Source organism: Sarcophilus harrisii, chromosome 3 (assembly GCF_902635505.1).
Source record: "Sarcophilus harrisii chromosome 3, mSarHar1.11, whole genome shotgun sequence".
Classification (NCBI taxonomy): Eukaryota; Metazoa; Chordata; class Mammalia; order Dasyuromorphia; family Dasyuridae; genus Sarcophilus; species Sarcophilus harrisii.
Genome location: NC_045428.1, coordinates 83233566 through 83247809, shown reverse-complemented (window position 1 = coordinate 83247809; position 14244 = coordinate 83233566). Strand labels below are relative to the sequence as shown.

The 14244-nt window shown below is 36.5% G+C and overlaps 2 protein-coding genes across 3 annotated transcripts in view; one reads left to right on the top strand and one right to left on the bottom strand.

Annotated features, from left to right (window-relative positions):
• Nucleotides 1–14244, top strand: part of LOC100929481 (aldehyde oxidase 2-like) — a 111705-nt gene that overhangs the window by 5521 nt on the left and 91940 nt on the right. For both annotated transcript variants that reach the window (XM_031957217.1, NM_001308994.1), the window contains exons 2-4: nucleotides 3014–3071; nucleotides 12078–12174; nucleotides 13460–13568. In XM_031957217.1, coding sequence (XP_031813077.1) covers nucleotides 3014–3071; nucleotides 12078–12174; nucleotides 13460–13568 — 264 coding nt within the window. The remainder of the gene's footprint in view (nucleotides 1–3013; nucleotides 3072–12077; nucleotides 12175–13459; nucleotides 13569–14244) is intronic.
• Nucleotides 1–14244, bottom strand: part of CPB2 (carboxypeptidase B2) — a 168172-nt gene that overhangs the window by 98476 nt on the left and 55452 nt on the right. The gene's annotated exons all lie outside the window — the stretch shown is intronic.

Genomic DNA, 14244 nt, shown 5'->3' with positions numbered 1-14244 from the left:
GTTTTACTACACTGATTTTTTTCTTTTTTTATAATAGCATTTTATTTTTCAAAATACCTACAAAAAATAGTTTTCAACATTCACTTCTTCAAAACCTTGTGTTCCAAATTTTTCTCCCTTCCTCCCCATCTTCCCCTCCTCTACACAGCAAGTAATCCAATATAAGTTAAACATGTGTAGTTCTTCTAAACATATTTCCACATTTATCATATTGCACAAGAAAAATCAGATCAAAAGGGGGAAAATGAGAAAAAAAAAAAACAAGCAAGCAAAGAACAACAAAAAAAAAGTGAAAATATACTATGTGGTGATCTACATTCAATCCCCATAGTCCTCTTTCCGAATGCAAGTCTATCGGAATTGCCCTAAATAACTTCATTGTTGAAAAGAGCCAAGTCCTTCACAATTAATCATCACATAATCTTGTTGTTGTGTTTAACATTCTCTTGGTTCTACTCACTTCACTTAGCATCTTCATGTAAGCTTCTCCAGGCCTCTCTGAAACAAACCTGATGATCATTTCTCACAGAACAATAATATTCCATAACATTCATATACCACAATTTATTCAACCATTCTCCAACTGATGGGCATCCATTGAGTTTCCAGTTCCTTGCCACTATAAAAAGGGTTGCTACAAACATCTTTGCATATGTGCTATATTGATTTTTTTAAATTATTTATTCCATCCCTGGGGATGGGGAAGGAAGGATATATTCAGAAATGAAGATCATGTAAAAATAAAATATATTTCTAAAAAATTAAAAAAACACACTAAATAATATATCCTTTGTGCTTGCCCTATTGCCCCATTCCTAATCTTAGTTAACTACTTTCCTTTCTGAGCTAAACAATGAAGTACATTTATATTCACATGCTTAACAAAATATAAGTACTGAAACTCTGGAGTTCCGGGAGTAATGTAAGCATTTTGGTTTGTTTTTTCTTGGAAAAGGAGATATTAAGAGAATTTGTTAAGATGAATAGATAATAATAATAACAATTAGTATTTATGTAGTACTTTAAGATTCAGTAAGTACTTTACAAATATTATATCATTTAATCCTCACAACAAATGTGGAAGTTAGATGCTATTATTATTTGCATTTTACAAATAAGAAAGCTGAAGCTGGCAAAGGCTAAGACACTTGGTATAAGGCTGGTTTTGAACTTATCTATTCCTGACTTGAGGTCCCTACCTAACTGTTAAGAATCATTAAAATAGATTTTTTTTTTTTTTGCAAATCATGGTTCTTGATTTAAATAGGTCATATTATTGTTATTACTTAACATTTCCCTTCCTTTTCTCATGGATAAAGAATAGGAATTAGGGGCAAAGTAGTTAGATGTAAATTACAAAGATATATACCTGTTTAGGCTTTTACTTCAGGTCTGAAGACAACTCTAATTATAATGTACAATATCTGAGCTCCCTAAGTGGAAGAAAGTTTCATCATATAATTAATAATATGCTGTCTTATTATAAAATCTCTATAAGCTTTTTAACTACTTCGGGTATAGGATATATTTAGGATATAAGGAAGATTTTTAGAAACCTGAATAAAATCCACTATAAATCCCAAGAAATCTTTAGGCTTTTACAACTCAAGATTTCTCTTTGAAGAAACCCTGAACAAAGGAACTAGTTTTCCTGACAATTAGACTTGCTAATTGGGAAAGATATTTTTGCTAAAATCTCAGGTGAGACTCCCTACCCTAGCCAGGCAAGCAATTTGTACTGTTTTCTTTGGCTTTTGGGTCATATATTGGATGTCTGGTCCTTAGCATGAATCACTAGAGGGCAGTGTAGTGCAAGTCAAAGAATATTAGATTTTAGAATAAATGGCCCCAGGTATAAATCCCTTCTCCAACTTTCACTACCTGAGTAATCTGGACTTTCCCTTAGATCCTTCACCTATAAAATAAAGAAGCTGCATCAGTTGCCTTTGAAGATCCTTAATTTAAACTTGAATCTTGAACATTCCCAAGTAAAATGACTTCTAATTATAATAGTTAACATTTCTATTAGCTTTTGCAAAGCATTTTACGTTTCTTCATTTGATTTGAATGAGTAGTGAAAGACTTTTTTTCACTTTTAATGGACAGGTGATAATAGAAGGAAGATCAGAATGAATCACGGAGCTTTGAAAATTATATGTTATTCTAGACTTTTAAAAACATAATATAATAGAGATGGGCAGTTTCTTGTACAATAATCTTTTTTTTCTGTTGTACAGTGCAAATGGAGGTGTTCATTTTAGCTGGTGTTTGTTAGTGTCAAAATAAATGTTTTTAGTTTTTTAAAAATAAAAGCCTTATATACCCAGAAAAAGAACTCTGGGAGATGACTAAAAACCACTACATTGAATTCCCAATCCCTATATTTATGCACACCTGCATTTTTGATTTCCTTCACAAGCTAATTGTACAATAATTCAGAGTCTGATTCTTTTTGTACAGCAAAATAATGTTGTGGTCATGTATACTTATTGTGTATCTAAGTTATATTTTAATATATTTAACATCTACTGGTCATCCTGCCATTTAGGGGAGGGGGTGGGGGGGGTGGGGTAAGAGGTGAAAAATTGGAACAAGAGGTTTGGCAATTGTTAATGCTGTAAAGTTACCCATGTATATATATCCTGTAAATTAAAGGCTATTAAATAAAAAAAAATAAAAATAAAAAAATAAAAGCCTTATCCCTTTATTCACTTTGAGAAAGGGAGTAATGTTCCTTTTTCTAGGATTTTAGAATATTCTTCTCATCTCCAGGTAGAACAACTCATATCAACTTCTTTATCATGGGTATCTCAACAGGGAGTTCTCTTGATTCTGTTGGTATAAATGTGACAAAATACAATAGTTCCAGGCGTCTTCATGGGTATAACAGTGCCAAACCAAATCTGGCTTAATACTACCCATACATTACCAAAACAAATATATCAGAACAAGCTATGGCCCTGGATTATTGAATTGTATCCATCAGTAATCTTTACCTCTTTCCCTCCTCCAGGTCACAGAAAAGAATGCAGACCCTGAAGTAAATCTGCTGTCCTACCTGAGGAAGAACCGTATCCTTTCCCCATAATAATATTAAATCCCATTTCTATCACTTCAACATCTAGAAAACCTTTTGCTCACAACCCTTTGCAGTAAAGAGTGTATTTTGTTATTATTCCTATTTAACAAATGAGAAAATGGATTTGGAGAGGTGGATTTATTTTCAGTTCCAATCAATCAACAAGCATATGTTAAGCATTTATTATTAAGAGAATATTCTTCTAATCCCTATTCAGGAGAGCTGATATCAGCCTCTTTCTCATACCTGTCTTTCCAGGCAGAGGTCCTTATGCATTTATCCTGCTGGTAGAAACAGAACCACACTCTGGGGACACAAAGACAAATTAATCTGTCCTTGCTCTCATGGCACATCATACTATTGTGAGAAAACATATATATATGTGTGTGTGTGTGAATGCAAATATGTAAAAATAATGCAAAGTAACTGGAGAAGATACTAGGAGTGTCTGAGTGGGAAAGGAAGCAGGAAACACTATAAATTGGAAGTAGCACTTGGTCTGAGCCTTGAAAGAATAGAGAGATTCTAAAAAAAAAAAAAAAAAAAAAAGATTAAGAACAACAATGTATAAATGGAGGACTGCCAGGGCAAAGACCAGAAAAAGAAAATGGAACATGTGAAGAATAACTGGTCAGACTAGTTAGTGTTTAAAGGAGAGGAACCTGGTCCCTTCCTACCTTCCCAGTCTTCCCAGCTTTCATTCTCTTTCCTATAATCAACAATCTGGCAACACCTGCCATCTTACATTTCCTCCAACAAAACATAACATTTCCCATTGTCCTTTCACTGGCTGACCCCTCAAGTCTGGAATGATTTGTTTCTATTTTTTATTTCCACATTAATGAGGTATTTCCTTCATTAAAATGTAGATTCCTTGAGGACATGGATACCATGGGTTTTTGCTTTTCATTAAATGTACTTAGTACATTTTCTTAACACTTAGTAAGATTTTAATAAGTACATATTGGGAAGGGAATAAGTATTTATATAGTGCCTACTACATGCACACACTGTGCTAAACTGTTTACACATATTATCTTATTTGATTATCATAACAACACTATGAGGGAAGTGCTATTATTATCTCCACTTTATAGTTGAGGAAACTGAGGCAAAAAAAAGTTAAATGACTTGCCTAGGGTCACCCTGCTAGGAAGTATTTGAGATTACATTTGAATTAGTTCTTGATTCCAGGTCTAATGCTCTATCCACTAGGTCTCACCGTTGTCTAAATAATATGTAATAAGTGTGGAAAGTAGACTAGAGGCAGGATTTGAAAAATTGTAAATGACAGGGGTATGAGTTCTATCCAAAAGGCAATAGGCAGTCAGTGGAACTTTGAGTATGGCAGTAGAATAACATGGTTAGCGACTTAGTTGCTGTTTAAAAAAAAAAACAGTAGCTTTTTTATAAATAGTTACTCACACTCAGTCCTCATGCTACTCTGTTTGAGAGAAAGCCCATGACTGGGGGGAAAATCAACAATCCAAACAGCAATCAATACAGTTTACTTGATTTAACTTGAAAATGTGCTCATTTCACAAAACAATAATAGCAATGGCTAATATTTATATAGTGCTTACTATGTGCCAGGCACCAGGCTAAGTGCCTCACAAAAGAGCTTTGTTCTCTAGTCTCCAGTTAATAGCCATGAAATTAAAACTAAGCACTTTAGCTCAGCTTGAATAATTCTCTAAAGGGTTTCACAAAGCCCTGCTAGTATTATTACCTAATAAAGAGCTCTATTGTATTTAGCTTGCACATGACTAGTAAATGGGTTGTCTAACTTGCAATTAGCTTCTGGAAAAACATGTGCAATAGGGAAAAGTATCCTTCTTTTACTTCACCCAGGCTTTCCCTGGCCAGATTCTTCCCCATTCACTTTCCATGTTGAATTGTGCAGCTCCTCAAAATAATATGAATTGAATAATGTCCAAATTTAATGTACTGTTCTTAAAGAACCAAAAATTTTTAGAGCAACGTTAGTCAAGACTTGGGGAAAATCCAACATTAGTCCATTGTACCATTCAGTGTTGCAGACATCATGAGACTCAATTCAGTAAACTACACAACAGAGAGACAGCACTGGAATTGGGGTCAGAAAAAACGAGTGAGAATCTACAATTATGATCTGGGATAAGTCACTTAACTAGTAACATGACCTTAGGCAAGTCACTTATATTGGAATAAGTATTTATATAGTGCCTACTATGAATCAAGCAGTGGGCTAAGTAGTCTATGAATATTATCTCATTTGATCACAAAACCCCTGCAAGGTATGTGCTAATATAATTCCCATTTTACAGTTGAGAAAACTGAGGTAAACCAAGGGTCACTTGCCCAGGGTAACACAGTCAATAAGTATCTGAGGTCACATTAGAATTCAGGTCATAGTGATTCCAGGTCCAGCACTAAATTTACTTAACCTTTCTGAGCCTTGATTTCCTCATTTGTAATATGGGCATAATAAGAATTGTACTATCTTCTTCATAAGGCTGTAGTTAAATTCAAATTAGAAAATATATGTAAAGCACTTTGTAACTTTTAGAGCTCTATGTACAGTTAAATATTTATTAATAAACAAGATATATGAAAAATAGAATTATATAAACAACAATAATCTGAGACAATGTATGCAAGATAAAGCGAAAGCTTCAGAGTTAAGAAGAGCTGTGTTCAAGTCCTACTTCTGACACATAGAGACTGTGTAATCTTGGGCTAGTAACTTAATCTCTCCTATCTGGAATCCTATACTTTGTATAGCAATTGCTCATATGTATTGGTAGGAGAAAACTTTCCTTCTAACAATTAATCACATGTGTAAATCCAGTCCAAAAGAGAAAATATCCATTTCAACAAATACTTCTTAAGCATTTATAATAGGCAAGCCATTATTCTAAATATGAAGAATATAAAGGCAAACATGAAAGAGTTCCTGCTCTCAGGGAGCTCACATTCTATGGCAATGATATAAAGTTTACCCAAGTTGGGGCAGCTAGGTGGCACAATGGAAAGAGCACCAGCCCTGAAGTCAGGAGGACCTGAGTTCAAGTCTAACCTCAAACACTTAACACTTCCTGGCTGTGTGACCCTGAGTAAGTCACTTTACCCCAATTGCCTCAGCAAAAATTTAAAAATTTACCCAAGTAAGCAAGTACAATGTATTAATTACAGGCCAAAAACAGAGGGTGGATATTGGAAAGAAGGAGACATAAAACAAATTTAAAAGAGGCAGAAAACAGATTATGGAATCAGTCAGTCAATAAGCATTTATTAAGTGTTTACTATGTGCCACAAAGAAAAACATCACATTCTAATGGGGGAACTAAGATACAAATATGTACATACAAAACATCTGCAAAGTAGATGGAAAGTAACCTCACAGAAAAGGTACATATAGTAGGGAAGGACCCGAAAAGATCTTCTGCAAAAGATCTTGAAGGAAACCAGGGAAACTAGGAGTTGCAATAAGAAGGAAGAGTATTCTAGACATGGGCAGAGTCTTAAAGTTTAGGCTAAGGATTGGGGGGGTTGAGGGAAAAAAAGAGACACAAAAACAGAGACAAACAGAGAGAGACAAAGACAGAGAGAGAGACAGAGAGAGAGAAGGAAGGAAAGAAGGAAGGAAGGAAGGAAGGAAGGAAGGAAGGAAGAAAGGAAGAAAGAAAGAAAGAAAGAAAGAAAGAAAGAAAGAAAGAAAGAAAGAAAGAAAGAAAGAAAGAAAGAAAGAAAGAAAGAAAGAAAGAAAGAAAGAAATCAGGTTACTCTTGCATGACCTGTCCTTGACTTTAACACATTGGCTCTTTAAAATAACCACTTCCTTTTTCAAATATTCATCAGCCATACTGATGAGATTAGATTCAGGGAACCAAATGATGAGATTAGGGTTCCTGGTGGTTAGGGAATTAAATGATGAGGTTAGTGGCAGGTTTGGGGTTCAGGGAACCAAATGAAGAGGTTTGGCTCCCTTAAATCCCCTTTAGGATTGGCACAAGGTAAGGAGTTGTGGGAACCCTGTTCTGGTGGCATAGAAGTCCTTTGTAAAGGAATTTACGAACCCAAAAAGCTAGACTGATAAAAAGTTTATTATTGGCATTGGGAAGTCACCCTTTGCTATATGCATGAATAGAAAGGCTGACTTCCTTAGTGGCGAGATCTAACAGAGAAATAGTTTCTAGTAGAGAGACCCCGACAGAGAGGTATAAAGTCTCGTTAGGGAAATAGGTGAGGATAAAGAGAGGGTATCACTGAGAGAGAATATCATTCCAGTGGGTAGAGGGTTCCTTGGCATGGCATGGCATGTTAGGTCCTCTGCAAGGCAAGGATTTAAAACTGGCTCTTTTATAATAGAAGCCTTTGGCTACTGCTCCCAATGGGGCTGGTGGATGGAGTTTGAGCAGTAATTGAATTAAAAAAATCTTAGAATTGAATAGGTGTTTCTCCAATTCAGTGGGGTTAGAATCTCCAACTCTGGACTCAGCTAGCCCCACCTAAATAACAGAATGAAGCTGTTTGTCCTCTGTGGGTTCTTTACAGTGGCAGAATTGAAGGGAAAAGTCTCCTCAAAGGAGCTTCTCAAGTGCTCTACCTCATGGCTCATTCCCAAAGTCAGAGAGAGAGAGAGAGAGAGAAAGAGAGTTTGGGGGCTCCCCTCATCAATATCTTTAATATTACGTCCTAAAATTTTGTTAGGAATAAAAATCAAGCTCATTGGCCTATCATTTGCGAGTTCCATTCTCTTCCATTAGAAAAAAAAATCAAGATGACATTTGCCCTTTTGTTCTCCATAATCTTTAAAATATTACTGCCATTGGTCCAGCAATCCCATTTGCATGAGGATGTTGTCATCTAAGTCAGAACTAAACTATATCAAAGGGCATTTAAGTGCCCTATTATTATCTCCTTACTTGTCTTGAGTATTGATTTCCTGTTTGCCATGTTTGTTCTGTCCTTTCCAGTCTGATAACAGCCATATTCGGCAAACAAAGCAGAACCAGAATGAGAATTAAGCATCCTTTTCTTCTCCTAATTATTTATCTCCATCTAAGCCAACCCAAATAGCTATCCTATCTCTGCCTGGAAACTCTTCTCTCCTAAAAGACGGATTTTTTAAAACTTAAAACTTTGTTGTTACTGTTGTTATCTTTCTCTCTCATTCTCATTTCTAACCTCAGCTTGTTCTGAGCTTTCTCACCATAGATACTTCTTCCAGGATCATGATTTGCTTTGGCACCCCAAGTTACATCCTTTATTTCCTTCTATATATAGCTTTTAAAAATCTAATTTAGTTGTTATGTTCTCTGGGTATCCACATCTGTTTTTTTCAGGCATTTCCCTGTATCAAGGCCTAAGGTATCTTGGTCTACAGGTCTAAATATATTGAGTTGGATTAAATCAAATTCCAAATATTACTTTTCCCTTATGCATAGCATTTGTTCATTTGTTTGTTTATCTATTCATTTACTCATTTATTTGCTTGTTTATTCCTCTATTATTCTTTTTTTGGTTTTTGGTTTTTTTTTGCTTATTTGAGGTTAAGTGATTTGTTCAAGATCACACAGCTAGAAAGTGTTAAGAGTCTGAGGCTGGATTTGTAAGGAGGTCCTCTTGAGTTTAGGACCAGTGCTCTATCCACTGCACCATCTAACTGCCCCATTTCTCTATTATTCTTATAATTTCATTGAGATAGGAAATTTCTGGTATGGAAACTTCTTCCACCAAGTCAGGTAGGAAACTCATCTAAACTTTATATTCTCAAATTTCCTAGGGGTGCTGAAAGGATAGATGACTAATTTAGAATCACATAGATGACACAGTATAGTCTCATCTTACATGGGGATTAACACCTCTCAGCACACAAGCAAAAATCATATATAGCCACAATTGTCCTTGAAAACCCTCTAAATAAGCTGGCTTGGAATTGATCCTTCTCATCAAAAGCTTGTACATTTTTGGCAAGAGATTCAGGAATGCATAAATGCTAAAAGCCTTTTATCCTAACATATTGCTTTTGAAATGCACACATTTGTAATTTGTGTCTTATAGTCATAATTTTAATGTATTTTCAGTATCCACTAATGTTTCACAACTTTTACTTATCTAGAAATATCATTACAGTTATACCTTCCATTGCACGGGTTAGAGGCACAACATCCCTAAGATCTGAAAAATCCATGTAAAATTTTTTGGCCCTCCCTTTGTACCAGAGAAGGAGTCTGAATTATTATGACATTAAAAAATAAAATATGTTGATATTTGATAGTACTATACATATATATTATGCATTTCTGAATTTCTATTTTGTGTGTCGTCTATTGGTTTTTGCATGTTGTCTGAAACTTCAGCAAAACTCCCAAAAAATTTCCAGTTAATTTCTTATGCTAACCCATGATATAGCAAAACCAAAATGTGAAAAGGATGACTGTAGTTTCTTACTCATATAGAGTTTAACTTAGAGCAAAATTCCTTGCCTGTAATGTAATGGCCACAAAGGATGGAATAAAGAGCAGAGAAAAGGGTTAACTAATAGGGAATGTTTTCTTTTGAATGTGGACTTTGAAAACAATCAGACGTTCCCTGAGCCAAGGAGGGAAACAAGAGCCCAGCTCCCTCTTCAAGAGGAGGATGTGGCTGACCAGTGCCCATAGCCCACAGGCTGCTAAACTTCCTTAACTCATCCTTCACTCAGCTTCCTAAGTCCATAACACTCCATCCCATTTCTCAGTAAACTCTAAAAGCTCCCCATTGATATGTTCAAGGTATCAATTCCTAGTTCTAGATGATGTGTTTGGGGTTCAGCACACCAAATATCAAGATTAACATAGGCACCAAATGTCAGAGTTTGATCATGTGAAGAATTCACAATGGTCATTCTCTCTGGCAAAAGGTAAGTTTAATTAGGGGAAAAGGTTACAGAGAAAAGAAAAGGTGCAATAGACACCAGGAGTGGTACATATGAATACAGTTGGGAGAGCATAGAGTTAGATGGGAAGATGATTTTAACAATGAACAGTGGAAAAGACAAGTTCCCTAGTGGAACTCAAAATTAGCCAGGAGAAAGCCGCTCCTTGATATGGGAAAATGTCCTTAACTGACAGACTAAATCCACAGAGAAGCTTAGCATCTTAAAAGTGTTAGTTAGCTATAAGGAGGAGAAAGATGATGAGGAATGGTGGGGAATGAGAGGAAAGACACCGTGAAACATGGTAGGAATAAGGTAAGGAACAAGACACCACGAGGCAGAATGCTATGGAGTGGCAGACTGTCCCAAAGGGGATTCAGCAAAGATGGCATGGGACACGGACAGATTTAGAGGAGAAATTTAACCTCGGAGGTTTGACCTAACTTGAATTTCTGGCTGGACACAGCAAAGTAAGGCTATGAAAACATCACAGAGGGTAGGACTATAAGGTTAAACTGATCCCCATCAGTGCCCTTCCCTGCTTGGGCAGGGAATAATTTTATCAGGACTTTAGCCTTTCTCTGTCAATCCCATCTAGTTTCTTAGGACCTCATCAGTTTTAATCATGTGATCAATTATAAACCCCCAAGTTTGGCTTTTAAATTTTGACTTTGCAACATGTCTTCCTCATACTTTTGCAGACATCTTACATTTAATTCCCTTCCATGATTTCCATTATCTAGTATATATATAAAAGCACTTATGTAGATAGATAGACAGATAGATAGATAGATGATAGATAGATCTGTGTATTTACATACATGTATAGACAAATATAGCATTATAGATAGATAGATCTGTGTATAGACATACATGTATATGCAAATATAGAATGATAGATAGACAGACACACATAGAAATATCTGAGAGAGATACTGTATTGGGGAATTCCCCATCCCAGAGAGCCAATCGGCTTCCCAAAGAGGAATTCCTCCTACTTAGGTCCATTTGACTGAAGGTCAATAAATCAAGAGGAAAGGCTGGAAGTTAAAAGCCTAATTACTATCAGCTGCTGGCCAAGTGCCAGGTGGCTGACAACTCAGCCAGGGACACAAATACATATACAGAATTCTACACAGATATAGGACATATGGCAAAGGGAGTCTATCTGGTGTGTCCAAGATCAGACTCTTCCAAATAGGGGTGTTTCCCTAAAGCTAATATCATCAGATCATCAGAATGTCCATGTGTACTGAAAGCTTAAAATAGGAGAAATCTCCCTTTGAGGTAGAATCAGACTGAGAGTCCATCTTTATTTTACACATCCTTTCAGGTTATATTTCTTTGACTTCTAAACTACATTTGAGGGGGAGATATTTCCTTCAAACTCACAGCTCACAGGTTTTTAAATTTTCCTCCATATATGTATATGTATATATAAGATTTATTTGTGTACATGTGTATTTATGTGTGCCTGTATGTTACATACACACATGTATAACTCTATGTGTGTGTAGCTACTTAAGTGTTGTCTCCCCCATTAGAGTGTGAGCTACTTGAGGGCAGAAACAGTGTTTTTGCTTTTCTTTATATCCCAGTGTTTGCATATAGTTGCATATATATCCCAAGTGTTTGTTGACTGACTGACTGAGGAAAGTGATCAGAGATAATGGAGAAAGTGTAAATGATAGGAGGCATAAAAACCTCAAGTATTTTCACAAATGATTTGAGTTCCAGGCCCGGTTTGCTGGACTCAGCTCAGGTCCATCCACCAGAGGCAGGGAAGAAGGGAGGGAGTATGTATATATGGGGAGTGAGGTGGGGTGAGACTGACAAGTCTTTGGGGAGGGGACAGAGGAAGAGGAAAGGTTGGTCCAGGAAATGACAGACCATTGACCCTGGGAGACATTCTTCAAGACCAGACTGATGATTGAATTCTCCTAATTTAAGTGACCTTATGGATACAACCTTACTGTTTATATCAACAGCAGTAAGTAGATTCAGGTCTTCCTAATTCTCTATCTACTACACCAAGATATTCTATAATAGGGACAAAATGTGAGAAATCAAAGCTTTTCCTTGACTCTGCCTGTCTAGTCCGTCTCACAGGAACCAAATATGCTTGCGGAGGAGGCGGCTGTGGGGCCTGTACAGTGATGGTATCAAAGTATGACCCCATTTCCAAGAAAATAAGGTATCCTTTCTAAAGATCTGAAAAACATCTGGCATGAAGTTCAATGGGAAACATTCTCAGTGAAAACATTAATTAATACAATTCCTAACATTACCCTTGGGTCCTAAATACCAGAATCCAAGGATCAGAATCATCTGATTATGATTACTACTAGTCTCCTGTCTCTAAGTACCTTACCAAAGGCTCCCCAGACATGATTTAGACAAAGAAGATGAAGGACAATGGGAGAATTGCAATTAGATATTTCTATCCCTTGTTTCTCCATGACCAATGCTGATTCCAAACAAAACTGCTGTTAGAAATGCAAGGGTCATTTTCAGAAGTTCCCAACTTAGCTACTTCCCATGTAAGTGCCCTCTTCCCTCAATTAGATGTCCTAGTGCCTTCTCAGTAGTCCGTGTTATCCTCAAATTCTCCACCAAAGTATTCCCAGAGGTCTTATTTGCAGAGTCTGACATAGCTCTACACACTCTCAAGTGCTTACCACTTGCCACTAACTACCCTTATAACCAGATTCTGAGTCTGCTGTTGTCTATCTAAAATCTTTTTTTTTTTCAGTTTACAAAGCATTTTCCACACAACAGCTCTGTGAGATAGTATATGTAGTATTAATCACATTTTATAGGTACAGAAACTGGGGCAGTGACCTGTCCAACTTCCTATATCTAATAAGTGTCAGATTCAAATACAGAAATAAGTATCCTGACTCAGAAGTCATTCTTTCAACTGTATCATGAGTGCCATAAGTAAAGCAATCAAAGATTCACCTATGGTTGTTAAAACTTAAAGGGCATTGACACTTCTTGGACTCTTTCAGGAGGTAGAAGTAACCAGTTAATAAATAATTAGCTGTGATCAGAAGCTAACAAATGATCTCTTTCCTGACCCAAAGTCATCCTTCTTCATGCAGGGAAGAATTTCCCCAGAATCTGCCTCTGATAGTTCCCCTAATTCTATCCTTCATTACAGATAGCCTACAAGGTATCCCAAGGTTCAATGTTTCTCCACTCCAGGTACCATCATTGGTACCTGCTTCTCCAACAAACTCACAAGGGGCGGAACCATTCCAGCTTCACCCGGGAAGTCACTGATCTTTATAACCGTTCCAAAGCCAGCAGACTTTTTTTCTTAAAAAATAATTAGATTTCAAACCCTTAAAAGGTACCCACCTCTTGGGACTTGGGAGCAACGAGGATTTTCCACTATTCACTCTTTCCCCCAAAATAGTCTCACCAAATACGATTGTATTACTGACCTTGATTTTACTCGTGTATCAAATATGAAGACATTGTGCAGTTACTGCTTGTCTGCTCCCCATCTGCTCACTTCATGGAATCGCAGTCACCACAGTGGAAGGTATTGGTAGCACCAGAACCAGGATTCATCCCATTCAGGTAACAGCCTTTTAACTTTTTCTCATGAAATCAGAAATTGTTGACCTTATTGATTACCTATTTCAACCCTCTCATTTTACAAATGCTGAGTCCAACTGCAAGGAGAAGCAGCCTGTCTAGGTTTCAGAATAGAGTTTAAAGTACCTTTTTGCCTTCTCGTCTAGTGCACTTTCCACCCACCACTCTGCCTCTGTTATTTTAAAGAACTTTTTTTTTCCATCCTATATCCCTATATTTATCATGCTATCTGATCAAGTTCTAATTATGTAAGTGGAAACTTTGATTTTCATCGACTACCTGGCCATGTCTTAGAAGGGATCAGTTGAAGACAGAGAAAAGGAGGTGACAAATTTCTCTGAAATTATGGTGTTCCTCTTTCTTATTCTTGTTCTACTTCTGTGGAATATCGTTAGGCACTGTGCTGAGTAAATTCCTAAGTTTACATGACAAAATCCAAAATTAATCTTAAAAGGTGGAATACTGGATTGGGGCAGTTTAATTCAACTCACCATTTATTGAGCATTTACTATTGGCCTGTGTTCTAGGCAGACAATAGTAGCAGATAAAAAGTTTTGGTAAGACCAAGTTTTTGTTCTTTCTGATGCTTACAATCCAAACCAGAAGGAGGTGGAGAAGGGAGTGATTCACATACACAAATTAATAGAATAAATATGCA